At 43.1% G+C, this 21,519-nt stretch overlaps 1 protein-coding gene across 7 annotated transcripts in view; it reads left to right on the top strand.

The window, feature by feature from the left end:
- The window catches only part of LOC133459580 (disks large homolog 4), a 155,619-nt gene that overhangs the window by 108,274 nt on the left and 25,826 nt on the right, over positions 1–21,519 (top strand). For 5 of the 7 annotated variants that reach the window (XM_061739673.1, XM_061739675.1, XM_061739672.1 and 2 more), the window contains 7 exons: positions 10,184–10,237; positions 10,857–10,907; positions 11,589–11,713; positions 14,972–15,141; positions 15,281–15,417; positions 16,716–16,872; positions 19,517–19,652. In XM_061739673.1, coding sequence (XP_061595657.1) covers positions 10,184–10,237; positions 10,857–10,907; positions 11,589–11,713; positions 14,972–15,141; positions 15,281–15,417; positions 16,716–16,872; positions 19,517–19,652 — 830 coding nt within the window. The remainder of the gene's footprint in view (positions 1–10,183; positions 10,238–10,856; positions 10,908–11,588; positions 11,714–14,971; positions 15,142–15,280; positions 15,418–16,715; positions 16,873–19,516; positions 19,653–21,519) is intronic. The other 2 variants (XM_061739674.1, XM_061739671.1) reach the window with 2 other exon arrangements.

Raw genomic sequence — 21,519 nt, 5'->3', positions numbered from 1 at the left:
TATATATATATATATATATATATACATATATATATATATATATATATATACATATACATATATATATATATATATATATATATATATATATATATATATATATATATATATATATATATATATATATATATATATATATATATATATATACATATATATATATACAGGGGTGCACACAAGCCGGTACTCGAGGGCTAGTCTACTGCATGTTTTAGATGTTTCCCTGTCTTCAACACACCTGATTCTAATCACTGGTTGTCATCAACATGTCATCAAGGTTTACACAACTCTTTTGGTGACACAGCCTTGTCTATCAGGGTTGTGTTGAGGCAGGGAAACATCTAAAACATGCAGTAGACTGACCCTGGAGTCCCGGCTTGTGTGCACCCCTGTATGTAAGGTCAGCACTGTGGCTTAGTGGTTAGCTTTTTTGTCTCACAGCAAGAAGGTCCCCGGTTCAACTCCCTGGCCTGGCGGGGGTCTTTCTGTGTGGAGTTTGCATGTTCTCCCCGTACTTGTGTGGGTTTCCTCCGGGTTCTCTGGTTTCCTCCCACAGTCCAAAAACACGCGTACTAGGTTAATTGATGATTCTAAATTGCCCGTAGGTGTGAGTGTGAGTGTGCATGGTTGTCTGTCTGTATATGTGGCCCTGCGTTAGACTGGCGACCTGTCCAGGGTGGACCCCTGCTTCTGTCTGTGATGAGCTGGGATAGACTCCAGCAGACCCCCGTTAAGCTGCAAAGGATAAAAAGGGTATAGAAAATGGATGGATGGATGGACTCTTTGTAAATGAATCCAAATAACTGGAAATTCATCACAAATTACTTTCGTTTTGTTATCGGCTACTTTTACTCACTTAACATTCAATCTTAAAAATTGGGATCAATCCAGAGTTGTCACTTTCACAGCTCAGCGATTTTAAGATTAGGTCCACATTTTGGCTGCTTTTTTAATTGTTTAATTTAAATCAAATACAATTAAAGAGTTTGTGTTGATTACTGCTTTATTGCATATACTTGTGATCAATAAGGAGCGCACACACACTATAGGTGGTTTAATCACCATTCATCCTGCCTGAGAAATAAAAAGCAAAACAAGCAGATCTTTAGTAGGCACAAGTGTTGATTTCTCATTTCCGTGAATAAATTATACAGCTCTAGGTCAGGGTCAATGTAATAATGTTTGCCAACTTACATTCAGCTGCCAGTCCCATTTTTGTTAACACCAATCTATGTAGCAATGATTTTCATACCTTGAAGGCTTTTTGATTAGTACAAAGCGTGGAAGTAAAGCTGCATTACTGCCTCCTTCATGCAACCTCTGGTTTGAGTGTTGTTCCAGCTCACATCTAATATCATCTCCTGTAATTGCACTGAATTGTGAGTGCACATTTATTCTCAACAGGAAAGGAAAATGAGTATCTTGTTTGAAATGTTGATAGTATTGATGTTTTCTTCATTATTATTAAATCTCAGTGCCACGCAAAACACTGCAAAATCTACACCTCTGTTTTTTAGTTAATTTCACGTGTGAAGTCATCGTGCTAATTCTGGAGATAAGCCTGTGAATAAATCCATTAGATTCTGGGCGTGAACCAACAGCAGGGTTGCCTGTAGTTACAGGCCAGAGGACGTCTTGGCTGAATGGGTGCTGCTAAAATATGAGTGGGCAAGTCCAGCCAACACACTATAAATCCTAACAGCCCTGATGCTGGAAAACTGAGCAAGGAGTCAGAGAGAAGGCTTTGTCAAAGTCCCTGCAGGGATACTGACTTAGATTTCTGCCGTTCATACTTATCATATTTCTTTCTCCAGATAAGGATGTATTCGATGTAGTGTGGAGTTCAACACACGAAAACAGTTATAATGAAACGTGTGTGAGTTGTCACAAGCACAGATTTATGTCTCAGTGTGTATTTTCTGTCCCATTATTCTGGTAGATATAATTACTCACAATTAATGATGATTTATTTCATTACCGACATAAATGGAATGATTTCTAAAACTCAGGAGTGAATCTGATGATTGACTCCTAAAGACAGGCTTAAAAATGAAGGAGTGACCTGCACTTGATGGTTTTACATGAGTACATTCACACAAGCCAGAAAAAACACACGTGGCATCAATGTTTTCAAGATCAACCAACAAAAAAATACTTATGTCCATCAGCAAAGTCTGAGTTTGAGTATTAACTTTTCATAGGGTTTGTCTTTCACAATAATAATTTCTTTGGAGGCTGAAAAATAGCAAATACCTTTTATTTAGTGATGCAACTTTTTAGAAAACTTGCAGGTTTGTTTTATAGTACAACATTACAAATATGGAGGGTTAAGGGTGACAAAATTAAATAAATAAATAAATAAATAAATAAATAAATAAATAAATAAATAAATAAATATCATGAAATAAATAAATATATAATGAAATACAGTGGGGCAAAAAAGAATAAGAAGCTTTATTATCATTGTACAGTATACAACAAAATTCTGTTCGGCAGCATTCTCCAGGGACAGCAGCTACATTCACAGTCAGAATCCCAAACAGCAAAAAATAAAGTGCAATGAAATTATTTACATGAGGACTGGTGTTATGAGTCCTGTAGCAGTCTCTTCACAGCCCTGGGGAAGACGCTGTTCTTCAGCCGGTCGGTGCGGCTCTCAGAACTCTGAGTCTACCAGAGGGGAGCCTGGAGAATAGAGTGTCCTGGATGAGCGGGGTCGTCTCGGAGACGGTTGGGATGGATCTCCTCCAGGCGTGGGAGCGGGGAGCCAATGATCCACTGGGCACTCCTGATGACCCGCTGCAGTTGTTTCTTCTCAGATGCAGTGCAGCTGGAGTTTGTTCCTCCTCAGCGTTCTCAGGAAGAACAGCCCAGGTCCTCTGAGATGTACGGGCCGAGAAACTTGAAGTTTCTGACCTGCTCCACTTCTTCCCCGATGATACTCAGGCTTGAGTGCGGTGTGGTCCTGAAGTCGACGATGATTTCCTTCTTCTTCTTGGTGTTGAGGTTGAGGTGGTTGTTGCTACACCAGGCAGGCAGTACTTGGACCTCCTTCCTGTATGGTGCCTCATCATCATTGCTAATCAGTCCATGTGGGTGTTTGATCCGTTGGTGGCGACGCAGTCGTGGGTGTATAGTGTGTACAGGACTGGACTCAGGACACAGCCCTGGGGAACACCAGTGTTGAGGGTGATGGTGGAGAATGTGGAGATGCCCATCCTGACATGCTGGGGTCTGTTAGTCAAGAAGTCCTTGATCCACAGACAGAGGGAGGTTCCAAGCTGCAATGTCTGTAGTTTGTTGAGTTTGTCGGCTTGGGCTGATGGAATTGAATGCCGAGCCTGACGTATGTCCTGGGGCTCTCAATGTGGCTGAGAGCAGATTGGAGGGCCATGGAGATGGCGTCATCTGTGGAGCTGTTGGACCTGTAGGTGAACTGATGTTGGTCAAAGCCAGGTGGGATGTGGGCCTTGACATGCTGCAAAACCAGTCGCCCATACATTTCATGATTACCGGTGTCAGGGCCACAGGCCGGTAATCATTCAACCCTGTGATGGCAGAGGGTTTAGGCACAGGAAATATGGTGGCAGTTTTCAGGCAGGTGGGGACTGTGGCTTGCTTTAGTGAGCGGTTGAAGATGGTGGTGAATATAGCAGCAAGCCGATGGGCACATGACTTCAACACCCTCCCTGGTACTCCATCCTCTCCTGCTGCTTTGCTGGTGTTGATGCTTCGCAGGACCCGCAGTACCTGGCGTTGTTGGATGGTGGGGGGCTGGTCGTGCTCTGAAGGTGTCAGCTGTGTGTCCTCTGCCTGTCTGCTGTCCTTTTCAAAGTGGGAGAAGAAGGTGTTAAGCTGGTCTGGGAGAGAGGTGTCACTGGGGGAGGGGGTGGAGTGGCATTGTCCGTAGTCTGTGATGTTCTGGATGCCTTTCCACATGGAGTGGGGTTGTTTTCCCTGAATTTGGCCTCTATCTGCTCTCTGTATTTTGTTTTAGCAGCCTTGATGCCTCTGTTCAGGTCAGCTCTAGCTATCCTGTAGGCCTCCCTGTCTCTTGATCTTAGTGCTGAGTCCCTGGCCTGGAGTAGTGCTCTGATGTGGGTGTTGAACCAGGGTTTTTGATTGGGGAATGTTTTTACCCTTTTAATGACATTGTCCATGCAGAAACTGATGTACAACAGTACGGAGGAGGTGTGGAGCTCAATTCAATTTCAATTCAATTCAATTTTATTTGTATAGCATCTAATACAACAAAAGTTGTCTCTAGGTGCTTTCCAGAGACCAAGAACATGACCCCAGAGCAATTATTACATAAACAATGGGAGGTAAAAACTCCCCTAGTGGGAGAGAAGCCTTAAACCAAACAGTGGCAAGGAAAAACTCCCCTTTAGGAGGGAAAAAACCTTGAGCAGGACCAGGCTCATAAGGGGGGACCCTCCTGCCGAAGGCCAAACTGGGGTGGTCGGGGACGTCAGCAGCACACAGCAGACATCCACACAGGCAGGTGGAAGCAGCAGCGGGATGACCAAAAGGCAAACATGCAAACATGCACAAAAGGGGACGGCAGTAGCTCTGGTCGGAATGTTGGTTTGAATCCCAGTTCCCCCGTCCCAGTTGCTGTCGTAGTGTCCTTGGGCAATACACCTTACCCACCTTGCCCCGTGTGAATGTGTTTGAATGTGTATGAATGTTTGGTGGTGGTCGGAGGGGCCGTTTGGCGCAATATGGCAGCCACGATTCTGTCAGTCTGCCCCAGGGCAGCTGTGGCAACAAAACGTAGCTACCACCACCGGTGAGAATGTGTATGATTGAATAATGGTCTCTGTAAAGCGCTCTGGGTGCTTATACGCTTATGGCCCTTTTCCACTAGTACCTACTCAGCGCGCTTCTACTCGCCACACCCCCGTCTTGCGCTTTTCCACTACGGGCCGAGGCGGGTGGAGCCGTGCCAAGCAGATACTTTTTTCTGTATCTTTTCTGCCGAGGTTCTAAGCGTACTGAGTCGGCCCTGGATCTGACGTCACCACGCCACCGATTGGTCGGGGGGCGGGTCCGTCAGACGTTTGAATCAGGAAGCGGGAGTCAGCGTGAGAACGACTGGCGGCTCGCAGCGATTTTATTATACAGCGCAAACGTCTGTTTGGTGATCCAACTCTGAGGTGCATGGGTTGCGCAAAGGGGTTGCGCAATCGAGTACGTCACAGCAGCTTCACCCCAACCCGCCCACTTCTCACCTGGCTGTGGAAAAACAAACAAGGACAAAGCGGCCCGTAGTGGAAAAGCGCAAGACGGGGGCGTGGCGGGTAGAAGCGCACTGAGTAGATACTACTGGAAAATGGCAATATATGATCGCAGCAGGAGTTTGGTTCGCATTGCCGGCAGTAGGTCAGACTTGTTCCCGGTGCATGTTGGACTCCATCAGGGCTGCCCTTTGTGACCGGTTCTGTCCATAATTTTTATGGACAGGATTTCTAGGCGTAGCCAGAGGCCGGAGGGGATCCGGTTTGGGAACCACAGCATTCTGCTTTTTGCAGATGATGTTGTCCTGTTGGCTTCATCGGACCGGGACCTTCAGCATGTGCTGGGGCGGTTTGAAGCCGGGTGCAACGCGGCAGGGATGAGAATCAGCTCCTCCAAAACTGAGGCCATGGTTCTCCACCGGGAAAGGGTGGCGTGCCTTCTCTGGGTGGGTGGAGAAGTCCTACCTCAGGTGGTGAAGTTCAAGTATCTCCGGGTCTTGTTCACGAGCGAGGGAAAGATGGAGTGTGAGATTGACAGACGGATCGGTGCAGCGTCCGCAGTTATGCGATCGGTGTACCGGACCGTCGTAGTGAAGAAAGAGCTTAGTCGAAAGGCGAAGCTCTAGATTTACCAGTCAATCTACGCACCTACCCTCACCTATGGTCATGAACTTTGGGTAGTGACCGAAAGGATAAGATCCCGGATACAAGCAGGAGATGAGTTTCCTCCGCAGGGTGGCTGGACGCTCCCTTAGAGATAGGGTGAGGAGTTCGGTCACCCGGGAGGAGCTCGGAGTCGAGCCGCTGCTCCTCCACATTGAGAGGAGTCAGCTGAGGTGGCTTGGGCATCTGTACCGGATCCTCCTGGACGCCTCCCTAGGGAGGTGTTCCAGGCATGTCCCTCCTCCCTAGGGAGGTGTTCCAGACATGTCCCTCCTCCCTGGGGAGGTGTTCCAGGCATGTCCCACCAGGAGGAGACCCCGAGGAAGACCCAGGACACGCTGGAGAGACTATGTCTCTCGGCTGGCCTGGGAACGTCTCGGACTCCCCCCGGAAGAGCTGGAGGAAGAACTGGAGGAAGTGTCTGGGGTGAAGGTCTGGGTATCTCTATTGAGGCTGCTGCCCCTGCGACCCGGGAACGGATAAGCGGTAGAAAATTGATGGATGGATAATGAAATATATAATTAAATCATTAAATACATAAATACATAATTAAATACATCAAGGAATTATGAAATATGCAATTAAATAATTAAATGTCCCATGAAATATTCACAGTTCACAAAGGATACACTCCTTTCCTTTTTTAACAACCATGGACTGCTGTTGCAATGAAAGTGTGTTTTGGGTTGGTTTTTTTTCAATTCAATTCAATTTTATTTATAAAGCGTCTATTACAACAGAAGTTGTCTCTAGGATCTTTCCAGAGACAAGAACATGACCCCCGAGCAATTATTACATAAATATAACATAAATAATGGCACGTAAAAACTCCCCTAGTGGGAGAAAAGTGGCAAGAAAAACTCCCGCAGGCCAGGATGTCAAAAAGAAAAGGGGGGGGTTGGTCTGTGGAGAGGTTTTGGTAAATTGTACATGTTAAGGTAACTGGAATGCTGGTTGACTCTCTTCCTTCAGTGTATCCTGCTACTATTTTTTTCCTAAGGTAAAGTCTCATTGCTCCAGAGCCCAGACCCTTATGCTATTGTGGGCATTGTTCACACGTCAGGCTCTGTGGACAAGCCACACAAGTCCCGCCCACTGAGTTTGATGGCTGGGTTTGACAGTTTAAATTATTTCATGACAACAGCTCACACAGGAGGCATGAAATAAATAAATACACAGTGAAATAATTAAATATATTTGTAAAATACGCCTTACACCAGGATACCGGGACAGAAAGAGCTTCTGCAGAAGCCTAGAATAAAGTTTTGTGTTTGTGTCTTTCTGACATCTTTGCTGGGATGATATACTGTAACTCACGTGGAAAGAGTAAGAAAATTCTAAAAATCCAATGCCTCAACGGTTCAGAGCTGTTTTGGCAGCAGGACAAGAACCTCCGTAATCTTCAGCAGGTGACTTCAGTGTTCTGTTCAATCAGTGTAAACCAGTACACAACAAGATGTGTTTCTTCTCTCAATTTAATTTAAATGTCTCACATACAGTGTGTCCTCCAAGCTTCACTGCATCAAACCAGATTTTCAAACCATCTGTTCAGGACTGTGCTTCCAGGAAAAGCACAGGAAGGGCAGTATCCTGCTGCACTTCTTTAAGTCATTTGAGTCACTTAATTAAATCCAAGATCATGAAAAGTTAACTTCAGCCCTTTATGGTATGAGGTGTGACCTCAGATATGTCCCTTCAAACATGCTCAGAGCACCATGGAGAAAACTATACTAATAATTCAATATCTATGTGCTGCTTCCAGCTTAACTCAGTTCAAAGTGGTACGTTAGCCTTATGTTTCAAAAGCCACAGTTTATCCAGCTTAAATGCTGAGGTTAGTCCATGTTGTTAAAAATAAACATTCATATACTTTATATATTAGTAATTTGACTCAGATCAGTCAAATGTCAACCAGAACCCAAATCCTCCAAATCAGCACTAGAATATCTACAAACAAGTTTATTTTCTTCTCTCTCTTTGAGAGCTATGATGCTCAGCTGGAGAGACCCTGCCCACTCATGACGCACTGATACACAGTTACTGCACAATGTTCTGCATAAAACTGCAGAAAGTCCTCTTTTCAATTTGATGCCTATTAAAAAAAACAAAAAAAATTCCAGACTTGAAAATGCAGAGTACTGTAGCCGGATCGCTGTCAATTTAGCCCATGTTTGTCATTGTAAATGTGTTTTTGTTATGCAGTGTAAAATCTGCTATAAAGAGATTCTGATTGAAACTTCATTGTGTTTAAGAGAGTAAAGAAACAGAGGGGAAACCATTACTGTTGTGTCACATAAAGATTACTGGACTGAGAAACCATTTATCTAGAAAGCTGAGAAAATGAGTTCAGTGTGGCTGCGCAGTTGTTTGTGTGTGTGTCAGAGCTGTCAGGTCAGTGAAGGTCAGCGTGCTGATTTCATACTGCTTTTTGCTGTTGTAAGCACTTTAGATGTCTTTTTCATGCTAATCAAGCACGGTAAAGAGAAGGCTTTGTTCTCTGAAGAGCAATCTACATAACAGCGTCATTTACATCCTCTAACTCATTGAGTGTGATAAGAGTGAATCCTGCAAAAAAAATAATGTGAATGAGATGTTATTACTACAGTCAATTAAAAGATAATGGTTAAGGTTAGTGTGTAGGGGTTAAGGGTGCTTTTCATCATGCTAGAAATGCTTATTTGCTTCCTCTGTCCTCATTTCACGTGAAAATTGTTTATTTTCAACCATAATGGAGCACCTTGCAGAAGAAACGAAAGCCTCTGCTAAAAATGCAATGAGACAAAGCTGCATCCTCCCTCGCGTTTTTCTTCCACGTCTTTGCTGGGATGAGCTACTGTAAAGCTTGAGTTATGGTTCTGCGTCAAAACGACGCCATGCCTACGGCGTGTGATACGCGTCGACGCAGACCACACGCTGTCACTGACGCCGTCACTGACCTGCACCTCCCTAAAATTGTAACTACGCGTCGAGGCGACGCAGACCACACGCAGACGGAGAGGCTGTGATTGGTTCGCTTGGAAGCAACGCATTTCCGGTTTCCGGTTTGAAGCAGTCGTGAACTTTCAGCGCTCTTTTCTTCGTGTATGTGTGATTTTTTTTTGTTTTGTTTTTTTGCACAATAGTTGTCCTTATCTCTTTGATTCACTGTGACCGGAAAAAGTCGGATAAACCATTCAGGAAAAGATCGCGAATTAGTGGTCACGGGGGTACTGCACCGCGGAGAAATGGAGTGATGGAGAAGTCCGAAGGGTTCACGTCGGCTTCACGGTGACGGTGTGTGCTCTGCGTTGGTTTGACGCAGAACCATAATTCAGGCTTAAGACCATGAGTGCAAGGAGGCATGTTAGTATAAAGAAAAGCACTTTGGACACATGTTAAGCCTGATTTAAGGTTCTGCGTTAAACCAACGCAGAGCCTACGCCGTTGCCGTGACGCCGTCTTGAACCCTTCGGACTTCTCCGTCACTCCATTTCTCTGTGGTGCAAAACCCCCCGAGAGCGCTAGTTGATACTTTGTTTAGCTTCTGGCTTTTCAGTGAATCAAAGAGATAAGGACAACTATTGTGCAAAAAAAACAAAACAACCCAAAAAATGAAAAATGACACACACACGAAGAAAAGAGCGCTGAAAGTTCACTACTGCTTCACGAACCGGAACCGGAAATGTGTTGCTACCCAGCAAACCAATCACAGCCCTCTCGGCCTGCGTTGGGTCTGCGTCGCCTCGACACGTAGTTCATTTTTTGGGAGGTGACGTCAGGCTACGGCGTAGGCTACGGAGAGACTCCTGCATAGCTGCGTACCCTATGGCGTAGACTCTGTGTTTGATTTAACGCAGAACCATAATTCAGCCTTTAGATAAGGTGGATGAGAATGTTTTGGCTAATAAACCTGAAACCAATCTCACCAAAACTGTATTTGATTTACTGTGTTTTCTTAAAGACTTTTTGAACCATAACTGTTTACAGAAGGAGCAATGCAAGTTCTACTTTAACCAAGTAGGTGCAGTGAAATAAAGGAACCACAGAATTTACTGATAGTTTGCTTAAACATCAGCGCTAGCACAAGTTAATTTTGTCTCCATTATTGATGGGTCATGACAAAAAAAGCCCTCTGGGTTGTGCTCTTATCCTTTAGCAGTTATGGCTATAGAAAAGTGAGAACTGTGTTATCACAGCTAAGAGGTAAAAAGGCCATCATTCTCGGGTGTAAACGTAGCTTTCAGCACCAAATGTGACTTTCTGCCATGACTTCTCACTGTCTCTTCTCTCTCTCCCTCCAGGGAAATAGCCCTCCAGTGGTGGTGAACACGGACACTCTGGATGGCTCCCCATATGTAAGGATAACGTCTCATCATTTTTTTTTGTTGAGCTCAAACACAAGGCAATCTGTATTATCAGTACAATACCATTTCTTTCCCAACATCCAGGGAGGTCTCCGCTCATTATTTTAATTTTGATTAATATTTAACTTTAGTCCTTTTTAATTAAACTAAGTTTCTCTTTTTGACGTACATTTGGGATGACAGAAACATCCCTTACTTTGATTCCAGGTTGTTCAATAATGCAATTTCTAACCATGAAAGTAATTAACATATCATGAGAGAATGAAGTTTCCTGCTGTCAGTGTGATGTCTTCTGAACCACTATAGCACTAAGAAAAGTTGTTTTCTGGGTCAGGCAAGTGTTTGAAGCTCCCTAAATTTCTCTTTCTCCTCCGGAACTTTCTTAATTGCAAAGGTATGGCTAATATGTTGTCAAATTAGCCCAAAAAGAATAGTGTTTTCATTTCAAGCAAGATATGTTATGGTTTCACATAAGATGGTCAGGAAAAACACTGAACAAAAACTTAACTGAGCTGCTTGGTTTCTTATTCATTAATTCATGCAGCATGTATTTGATCATATAAACCTATTAATTCTCCTCTAATGATGGTGACTAAATTTCTGCTGACAGGTGAATGGGACAGAAGGAGAAATCGAGTATGAGGAAATCACATTGGAAAGAGTAAGTCTGAGCTTCATTCTGTGTCAAAAACATGTACCGTATTTTCCGCACTCTAAGGCGCACCGCATTATAAGGCGCACCTTCAATGAATGACATATTTTAAAACCTTTTCCATATATAAGGCGCACTGCATTATAAGGCGCAGTAAATATATGGTAAAATACCGTACTATTGTGGCTGGGGTTGAGTTACGTATCTACCTGATGGAGCTGCGCTACAGGAAATGCTACAAAATCCTACAGCAAATGCAAATGCAAAAAAAACAAGAAGAAAAGTACCGTATGTCAAACTTTATTAACAAAATAAAAACCAGCTTTGCTCCGTCTCATCAACGTCGCCATTATGCGAGTCAGAGCTGCTGCTGTTTTGAACGTCTTTGACGATTCCTGACGTTTTTTAGCGCCGTTACTTTGGCGACACCAACTACATTACCCACAACCCCCCTGACTACAGTAACAGAAATTACCATAATGATCATATACAGTATAAGGCGCACTGCATTATAAGGTGCACTGCCGGTTTTTGAGAAAATTAAAGGCTTTTAGGTGCGCCTTATAGTGCGGAAAATACGGTAGTTATATACAACTATGTCTTCTTACTTCTGTCACCTGTCTCTGAAGGTGCAGTCAGATGCGCCATGAGGAATAAGTAACAACGTTCTGCTTGTACTTGCTGCTCTAGGGTAACTCGGGCCTGGGTTTCAGCATAGCGGGGGGAACAGACAACCCTCACGTGGGTGATGACCCCAGCATCTTCATCACCAAAATCATACCTGGAGGAGCCGCGGCTCAGGATGGACGGCTCAGGTAAAATGGCTGCTACGCTTACAAAGCAAACTCATTTTCTAAAACAAGTCAGCCTTTCATATCCCCTTTAAGGAAAGCACAGAAACTATCATGGCAACTCTATTAACTTTGTTACTTTTTAACCCTTGCAAGGCGCTAAGGGTTAGGCAAGCCGTCTGAGGAACTGAGGGCCTTCGCTCTGGCTTGGGTCATTTTGACTCGAGCCTCGGTGCCCTGCAAGGGTCAAGTGCTCCTGGTCTCATAAAGACCCCTCACTTTTTTGTTGAGTTTCTGGATTACCCTTAAATGTTCTTAAATGATTATCACAAGGAACTGTCACATCTACATGTCTGGTATATATGTTGCATGTAGGAATGCCCCAATACCGATACTGGTATTGGTATCGGGGCCGATTCTGCTCTCATATACTCATACTTGTACTCGCAAAAATTCTCCGATACCACGCACCGATACCACTTCATTGATGTTGTAGTTACTGATTAGTGACTCAAGGGGGCGACGTTGAGCCACAGTCAGCGTTGTGATGAGAAGAGAGTGATACCCATGAGTGAGACTGGCAGCGCCGTTTCAGGCAAAATAGCGACAATTAATGCAAGCGGGACGTCAACAGTGTGGACTTTTCAAAATAAGGGGGGTGGTAGTCTAGTGGCTACAGAGGTGGGCTTGGGTCTGGAGGACCCAGGTTCAAGCTCCGGGATGCCTGAGCAAGGCCTTAACCCTAATTGCTCCATGGTGTGTGTGTCTCAGATGTAAGTCGATTTGGATAAAAGCATCTGCTAAATGACAGTACTAGTAAGGGACGACGACAGAAGCAAGGCAGACTGCAAGCTACGTGCTACTAAGATGTCAAGAGGAGGAAAGGAGAATACGTGGTTTAATACCAGCAACTTGATTAAACATCTCAATACACATCATAAAGCTGAGTATACGGAGTTTGCTAATGCTATTGCAAGACCACAACAGCTAATATTAGCTCAGGTTCTGCAAAAGCGACAGACAACAGCAAGAGACGACCCACGGGCCGTTAAAATAACGGAGGCTCTAAACCATTATATAACGCTGGATGACCACACTGAAACACGTATATAATCTGAAGTTTGTGTTAATGTTTAGTTGTGGTTTATGTGTAGTTTAGCCATCAGAATTGTTCCCAAGTGTTGTTTCATTATCTTTTAACACTTGTGTAAATAAATTCTGATTCATTTGAATGAGATAAGTTGTTTGTGTTTATTTTATACATATTTGTCACAGCTGCTGGTTGCAAAGGTCTGTGCTCGGACTCTTTCCTTCCCTGTTGTTCTGTAACGCCACCCCTGGCAACAGGCTGGCACGTAAGGAGTAACAGTTACCTTGAGACTGATTTTGCTGTTCAGTTATTATTTTCTTGATAAGTCAGGTGGTGCCCCGTTTTGATTGATTCATTTTGATAATTCATTTTGCTAAGTAATCTTATTTATTAATTATTAATAATAATTATCGTAAGACGATTATTAATAACTTTCTAATAACTGAACCAGCACCCCCTTTGTGGCACAACAAAGATGTCCCTCTTTAAAGAGAAGTTAAAATCATCAGGTTTTGTAAGTTCAAGGAAGTGAGGTCCGTAAGAGGACAGAACGTGCAGAAAACTAGCAGTAAGATGTAGCCTACATTTTGGTTCTTACTAAATGTGCTGCTGCAAATGAGACCTTGAAATCAGATGTTTTCTTTTCTTTTCTTTTTGAAGCTATGCAAACAGAACTTGCTTTTCGGAGTAAATATGTCTACTGTTTATGCTGCAATAAGCAAGTCATGCATAGAGGAACACTCTCTTTTACAGCTGACCTAAAACCATCCATCTGGAATCATTTTTAAGTAGAAAATGTTTGCATCGACCTAAATGCAATTGTTTTTCTTCGTCTTACTGTCTGCCTCAACAACATGTATCAAATATCTTGAGGGACTTATTCTGAACAGTATGGTTCTTCATGTTATAAAAAATGCATACACCTTATGAAAACTTGCAATTTACGTGTGTAAAATCTATCTTTTTCTAACACATTTACAGCCTCTTTTTGAAAACTCGACCCTTTGTCGATGTTATTCATGGACAGAGACTATTTTAATAACTTCTGTTATTTATTTGAAAGTCGCTGAATATCACAACAAAAAGGTTTAAAGATGACGGTTTCTGGGGTGGTGCTTTCATGCAGCTGCTTTCTGTCTATACAGTCAGTCATCCCTGTACTGCACCAGTTAGCCATTGTGTCTGTGTCTCTCCTTTCTCTGTTCTTCATTCTCTCTGTCTGTTCTCTCTTTTCCTGCTCTGCCTCCAGCAGGAGGTTACCCCCTTATGATCCAGGTCCTGGTCCAGGTTTCTTCCCTCCTAAAGGGGAGTTTTTCTTTCCACTGTTTGGCTTAAGGTTGTTCTCCCACTAGGGGAGTTTTTACCTGCCATTAATTATGTAATAATTGCTTGGGGGTTTATGTTCTGGGTCTCTGGAAAGAGCCTAGAGACAACTTCTGTTGTAATAGACGCTACATAAATAAAATTGAACTGAATTCATGTTGAGTGCAGTCGCATTGGTTGATAACGGTTATCATGTAATCATGTCAGCAGTTAATGTCACTTCAAAATAAAAGTGTTACAAATGTTTTTCTCTACAAGCAAAATCAATAGAAAATTGATGCACCTGAGGTGTGACTGGTTCTCTTTGGAGTCAGCGTTGTAGTTTTCTAGTTAAAAGGCCAGCAGCCCACAACAGGCTGTTCCATTGGCCATAAAATACACTTTGAACACATTAAAGTATTAAATAATGTTTTCTACTTGGGTGAAAATACAGCATATATTTGTCAGTAAGAATAATTTTCCCTTCTGCACACAGACTCTTCACAGTCACTTCTGTCAAGTTCTCATCATTTCTAGAAATGGCTAAAACATAAAACCAATACTGCACCTTTCTGTAGTGCTCAGTCTGCTCGAAGGACTCGTGCCTTCTTTTTGAGCTCAGATAGTGAGATTTGGAGTAAAAGGCCTGATGTTGATGGTGAAAACTGATCCTAAACACAGCAGGAGCTGGAGATTAACTGTTTCTGACCTCCATCTTCCCTTAACAAGAAGTGATTTTCACCTGCGGACAATCTCTTTCCTTAGCTCTCTGTTTGCCTGCATATCATGTTTATTTTTCTATATCCTGTTCCTTCAGTCCTGCATTTTATTGCCTTGTATTTGTAACATGTGCAAAAGTCAGTAAAATCGAATCTCTCTTTATTTCTTAGTGTTAACGACTGCATCCTGTTTGTGAATGATGTTGATGTGAGGGAAGTGACACACAGCCAAGCTGTAGAGGCTCTTAAGGAGGCAGGTGCTATTGTCCGCCTCTATGTTCTCCGCAGAAAACCAGCAGCAGAAAAAGTCACTGAAATCAAACTGATCAAAGGGCCTAAAGGTATGTTGAATGGTGGACTAGTGTACAACAGCAGCACTTTTGCACCCAGTTAAGCTGTGCCCTCTATATTGAGTAAATCCGCTCTGTGGTTAACCCCACACCTCTTTTGCTCTTTTGCCTCACCGTCCTTTTTTCTCAGGATTAGGTTTCAGCATTGCCGGAGGGGTGGGAAATCAGCACATACCCGGAGATAACAGCATCTATGTCACTAAGATCATTGAAGGGGGAGCAGCTCATAAAGATGGGCGTCTGCAGATCGGGGACAAGATCTTAGCGGTCAGTCACTCAAGTATATTACACACAGACTCAGACGCTTCAGACTCAGCATTTCATCTCCAGTGACACGTATTCACACATTAGCAGCCAGCAGAGATTTATCAATAGTCAAGATAATTACAGCTGTAATTTTAATTTTCCTGAAATTACTGTCATTAACATGTCTATACATCTGGAGGGTGGCATAAATATTTAACCATTTTAACTAGATCTTCAGCAGAATTGCTGCCATCTGCTGGATAAAATCAAGCTTCACACCAGCAGTAATAAAATGGTACTTGGTTTGAACTAAATGGTGTCTCATTCAAGGCTTTACCTCCAAGTGAAATATGGCAACATCTGTGCAAATCTGTTCAAACTGAAATAAGCTACAGTCTAGGCACATGCAGCATCCCTGGCTGTTCATCTCAGGTCCATGTGGATAGTGAGACAGTTGCTGCGTCACACGTCAGATGCTTGTTTTCTGCATCAGTTTGCAATAAAATGTGATCAGATAAAAGTGTTCAAAGCACATATGCAGATCACATTTAATGGGAATTTTAGGCAGAAAACCAATTAATTCCAGTCCATTCAGATGCGTTTTATTCCAACTGTAATTTAATGATGAATTTTCATGGTGCAGTGTTTTTACATTCTGTACAAGCGTTAATGTATGTGTGTTATATTCCATACATATGTGATAATATGTTGCATTTTGTTCTTCATAAAACTAGGAGCGTAACATTTAAGTTAAGCCTGAGATCTTCAGTGTCTTCCACATAGCAGTGGTAGATGAAAAATCATGTATCAACAGATATGGAAAGCCTGAATCAGGGCAGGAGATGTGGAAATGGTGCATCTCTTTTGGAAATCCATTAAAGAACTAGTGTTTTTGAAAAAAAAAAAAATAATTGTGACAGTTTTGATCTCAAAGTCATTCCAACTAGAATAATTCACTTTTCCTTCAGTACCAGAATTGCAGTCTCTCTGCAACCCCAAATTAGAAAAAGCTATAATGATATAGGAAATAACAAGTAAAAAAATGTAATTTTATGTTTAAAGCTTGAAATACATTCACATATAAAAATCTCTTCTCATTCATAAGAAAAATCATTAAGTATCATGGGTTCATACTTTGTGTAAAGAGATAAAAGTCTAAATAAATGTAACAATTACTTATTATTTTTTATTTTCCATACTGTCTCAGCTTTTTCTGATTTAGTGGTTGTATCTCTTAAGGTGATTTTTTTTCCCATTATTTTCTGATCACCACTGAACTGTGTCAGTTTTGTGTTTTCCTTCCTGTCACATCCAATCAGGTGAACAACGTGTGTCTGGAGGACGTGATGCACGAGGATGCGGTGGGGGCTCTGAAGAACACAGCCGAGGTGGTGTACCTCAGGGTGGCCAAGCCCAATAACCTGTTCCTGACCAACTCCTACAACCCCCCAGACCTCACCAGCAGTACGTTCCTCTGTGGGTAGACAAAAAAAAATTGGAAATTACGAGAATAAAGTCATAATAATATGAGAATAAAGTCGTAAAATTACAAGAATAAAGTCATAATGTTGCGAGAATAAAGTCGTAATATTACAAGAATAAAGTTGTAATATTATGAGAATATTAAGAGGAGCTGTCTGGTCGACTGCAAGGCTGCTGCCATTCTAAGAGGTTTTGTTGTTTCTCAGGAAACAATGAGGATGATCATAAAGATTTTCCTCTTCCACAAAAGACGCAATTTCTTCCAAGTCTGTGTGGTTCCTTCTTCGAAATAGACGAAATAGAAGTCCTTATACTGATAATAATTAGATGCCAAAAGATTAAGTATTTCCTTATTTGTGAAAACGATTATAAATATAACTTCACAAGATGCTCAATATTCCTCATTTTAACACAGGGTGAAGACTGCTCTTCCTGTTAGAGTTCTCATAAATTACGACTTTATTCTCATAATATTACGACTTTATTCTCATAATATTACGACTTTATTCTCATAATATGACGACTTTATTCTCATAATATAACGACTTTATTTTCGTAATATTACGACTTTATTCTCGTAATATTAAGACTTTATTCTCATAATATTCCGACTTTATTCTTGTAATATTACAACTTTATTCTCATAATATTATGACTTTATTCTCCATCCATCCATCCATCGTCCGCCGCTTATCCGTTCCCGGGTCGCAGGGGCAGCAGTCTCAGCAGGGATGCCCAGACTTCCCTCACCCCAGACACCTCCTCCAGCTCTTCCGAGGGGAGTCCGAGGCGTTCCCAGGCCAGCCGAGAGACATAGTCTCTCCAGCGTGTCCTGGGTCTTCCCCGGGGTCTCCTCCCGGTGGGACATGCCTGGAACACCTCCCTAGAGAGGCGTCCAGGAGGATCCGGTAAAGATGCCCAAGCCACCTCAGCTGACTCCTCTCAATGTGAAGGAGCAGCGGCTCGACTCCGAGCTCCTCCCGGGTGACCGAACTCCTCACCCTATCTCTAAGGGAGCTTCCAGCCACCCTGTGGAGGAAACTCATCTCGGCCGCTTGTATCCGCAAACTTGTCCTTTCGGTCACTACCCAAAGTTCATGACCATAGGTGAGGGTAGGTGCGTAGATTGACCGGTAAATCGAGAGCTTCGCCTTTCAACTCAGCTCCCTCTTTACCACGACGGTCCAGTACATCGACCGCATAACTGCGGACGCTGCACCAATCCGTTTGTCAATCTCCCGCTCCATCATTCCCTCACTCGTGAACAAGACCCCGAGATACTTGAACTCCTCCACCTGAGGCAGGACTTCTCCACCCACCCGGAGAAGGCACGCCACCCTTTCCCGGTGGAGAACCATGGCCTCGGTCTTGGAGGTGCTGATTCTCATCCGTGCCGCGTTGCACTCGGCCGCAAACCGCCCCAGCAAATGCTGAAGGTCCCGGGCCGATGAAGCCAGCAGGACAACGTCATCCGCAAAAAGCAGAGATGAAATCCTGAGGTTCCCAAACCGGATCCCCTCCGGCCCCTGGCTGCGCCTAGAAATCCTGTCCATAAAAATTATGAACAGGACCGGTGACAAAAGGCAGCCCTGCCGGAGTCCAACATGCACCGGGAACAAGTCTGACTTACTGCCGGCAATGCAAACCAGACTCCTGCTCCGATCATACAGAGACCGGACAGCCCTTAATAGACCTGGACCCCATACTCACTGACCCCCCACAGAATGGCACGAGGGACACGGTCAAATGCCTTCTCCAGATCCACAAAACACATGTAGACTGGTTGGGCAAATTCCCATGAACCCTCGAGCACCCTGCGGAGGGTATAGAGCTGGTCCAGTGTTGCTATCGAAACTATCGAACGGTCCCCCAGAATTTCCTCGAGGCCGACCGAAAGTCTTCCTCCATGGCCTCCCCGAACTCCTCCCAGACCCGTGTTTTTGCCTCCAGGACCGCCCAAGCCGCGGCTCACTTGGCCTGCCGGTACCCATCTACTGTGTCAGGAGTCCCACAGGCCAACATAGCCCGGTAGGACTCCTTCTTCAGTCTGACGGCATCCTGTACTTCCGGTGTCCACCACCGGGTTCTAGGATTGCCGCCACGACAGGCACTTTATTCTCGTAATTTCCAATTTTTTTTTTTTTGTCTTAGTTTGGCCCTAATGCCTTAGTTTGGCCCTAATACTCTATTATTGAGATTGAGTGTGGTTTAAAAAAACAAACAAAGTTGGAACGACTTGCCCTATAAACCACTTTAGTGGGAGCCCCGTGAGTCAGGACTGTTTTCCTCACAGAAACACAATCTCTCCTTAGACCTGAATAAGTGTCTATTGTCGTTTAAAAAGATAAACCTGGGTACTGAAAGACTCTTTTGGGAGTTGACTTTCATGAGATACTAAGCCACACCCCCTGGCTCTCGTCTGTAATGAGTTGGGATGGGCTCCAGCAGACCCCTGTGACCCTGCACAGGATAAAAGCCTATAGAAACTGGATGGATGGGTGGACTAACCCACTACACAAGTACATTTACTGAACAAAAATAAATGTGAAAAGAGGAATAATCTGAGCGGCTGGAAGATGAGTCATATCTGTGTGCAATACCTGGTATGTGACTTTTGATTCCTTGTGTATTTTTCCAGCATATTCCCATATGGATACTGAACTTAGCCACCCCAACTACCTTGGCTCAGATTACCCACAAGCCCTCACTCCAACCTCACCAAGTCGGTTTTCTCCCGTTCTGCATGGCATGATGGGAGATGATGACATTCCAAGGTGAGTACTATACTAACTTCAGTGTTGTGCTAGTTACTGAAAAATAGTAACTAGTTACCGTTACTAGTTACTTCATTAAAAAGTAACTCAGTTAGTAACCCAGTTACTTAGACCAAAAAGTAATGAGTTACTATGAAAAGTAACTTTTTAGTTACTTAAAAAAAAAAACATTTTTTTTTTTACCTTGTCTGCACATATATTAATGGTTAATACCATGCTGGTAAGAACCTAAAGTATATATATGTGCATTTTTTTTTTCAATTATATTTTTATTTGTTTTTAGCATTTTAAAGACATACATACGGTGGCCGAGACCCGCCATTGCTGAAAATAAAAGCAACGCTGCAAACAGAAACAAACGCCGCTGCAAATAAAATAAACGCTTAGCAAATAAAATAAATGCTGCAAACAAAAAGAAACGCTGCTGCAAATAAAAGAAATGCTGCAAATAAAATAAAAAAACGACGCAAATAAAAAAGCCACAACGGAAGTGAATTACCGGGGACTATTTTTGCCGATGCACCGGTGTTGCACATTAAAAATGACACGTAGCGACGTTGAACACTAACCTTTTCACTTATTTTCTCATTCGTTGTTCTTCTTATTCCTCGCTCTTCTTATTTCTTCCTTTTCACTTACGTCCTCTTGGTCTTCTTCTTCTCCTCTCACATAAAAACACCGGTGCATCAGCAAAAATAGTCCCCGGTAATTCACTTCCGTTGTGGCTTTTTTATTTGCGTCGTTTTTTTTTTTTATTTGCAGTGGCGTTTCTTTATATTTGCAGCGTTTCTTTTATTTGCAGCAGCGTTTGTTTTTATTTTCAGCGTTTATTTTATTTGCAAAGCGTTTATTTTATTTGCAGCGGCGTTTCTTTTTATTTGCAGCGTTTCTTTAATTTTCCGCAATGGCGGGTCTCGGCCACCATACTACATACAGGACAAAAACAACAAAGCAAAATTTAAAAAAAAGAATAAAAGAAGAAGTGGTTACCTAAAGTAAAAGGACATCTTGTAAACCAAATACATAAATAATCAAATCAAATAAACCATGGTCACAGTGCATACTGTATATGTCTCTTTTGTACACAGAATCCAGGCATGGCCAGCCATGCTGGATGAATGTCAGAGCTCCATAAGTGGTTGCCATATTCTCAGAAAAACATCCCCCTTATTTTGTACGTGCGTTGTTCCAAACGTAAAGTGTCATTCAAAGTTTGTTTAAACAGGTTAAATGTAGGGGGTCTGTGCTGGTTCCAGTTGAGTAGAATGCATTTCTTCGCTATGTAGGATATATAGCATCCTCTTTGTGTGTGTGGGATCCAGTGTCTTGTCCAGCTTCGAGCCGAACTCAGAGCGGAGTGCTTTTATCTCCGTTAGCACGTCGGCTACATTAGCCATGTTAGCTTCGTCATGCTCGGCTGGCAGTGTTGTCTTCGTGAGTTTGTTTTGCAAGCTTTTGCAAAGATATAGCACTCCTTGGCTGCTGAGGGTTTTGGCATAGTCTGTTACATATAGTTGGTCAGGTTTGCAAAAGTTTGGGGTGGTTTTGTGTGCGAAGTTAAGTGGAGCCTTCATATATTTTGTTTTTTAATATGTCACATATATTTATGTTATTAATATATATACACATACATACGCATGTACATCTGCACGCACAGACACGCAACAGGCAGAAAAAGGAGCAGCAACCGTCCCAGGTCCCGGGACCCAATCACAGCTAGGCTAAGCTACCGCGACTAACTAACCCCCAAAACTACAGAGCGAGCATGCAGGTGCACGGGCAGGTGTATATGTCTGTGTGGCTATGTGTGTGTGTGTGTGTGTGTGTGTGTGTGTGTGTGTGTGTGTGTGTGTGTGTGTGTGTGTGT

Source organism: Cololabis saira, chromosome 14 (assembly GCF_033807715.1).
Source record: "Cololabis saira isolate AMF1-May2022 chromosome 14, fColSai1.1, whole genome shotgun sequence".
NCBI lineage: Eukaryota > Metazoa > Chordata > Actinopteri > Beloniformes > Belonidae > Cololabis > Cololabis saira.
Note: the sequence above shows the minus strand (reverse complement) of the source record. Positions and strands in the feature narration are given on the sequence as shown.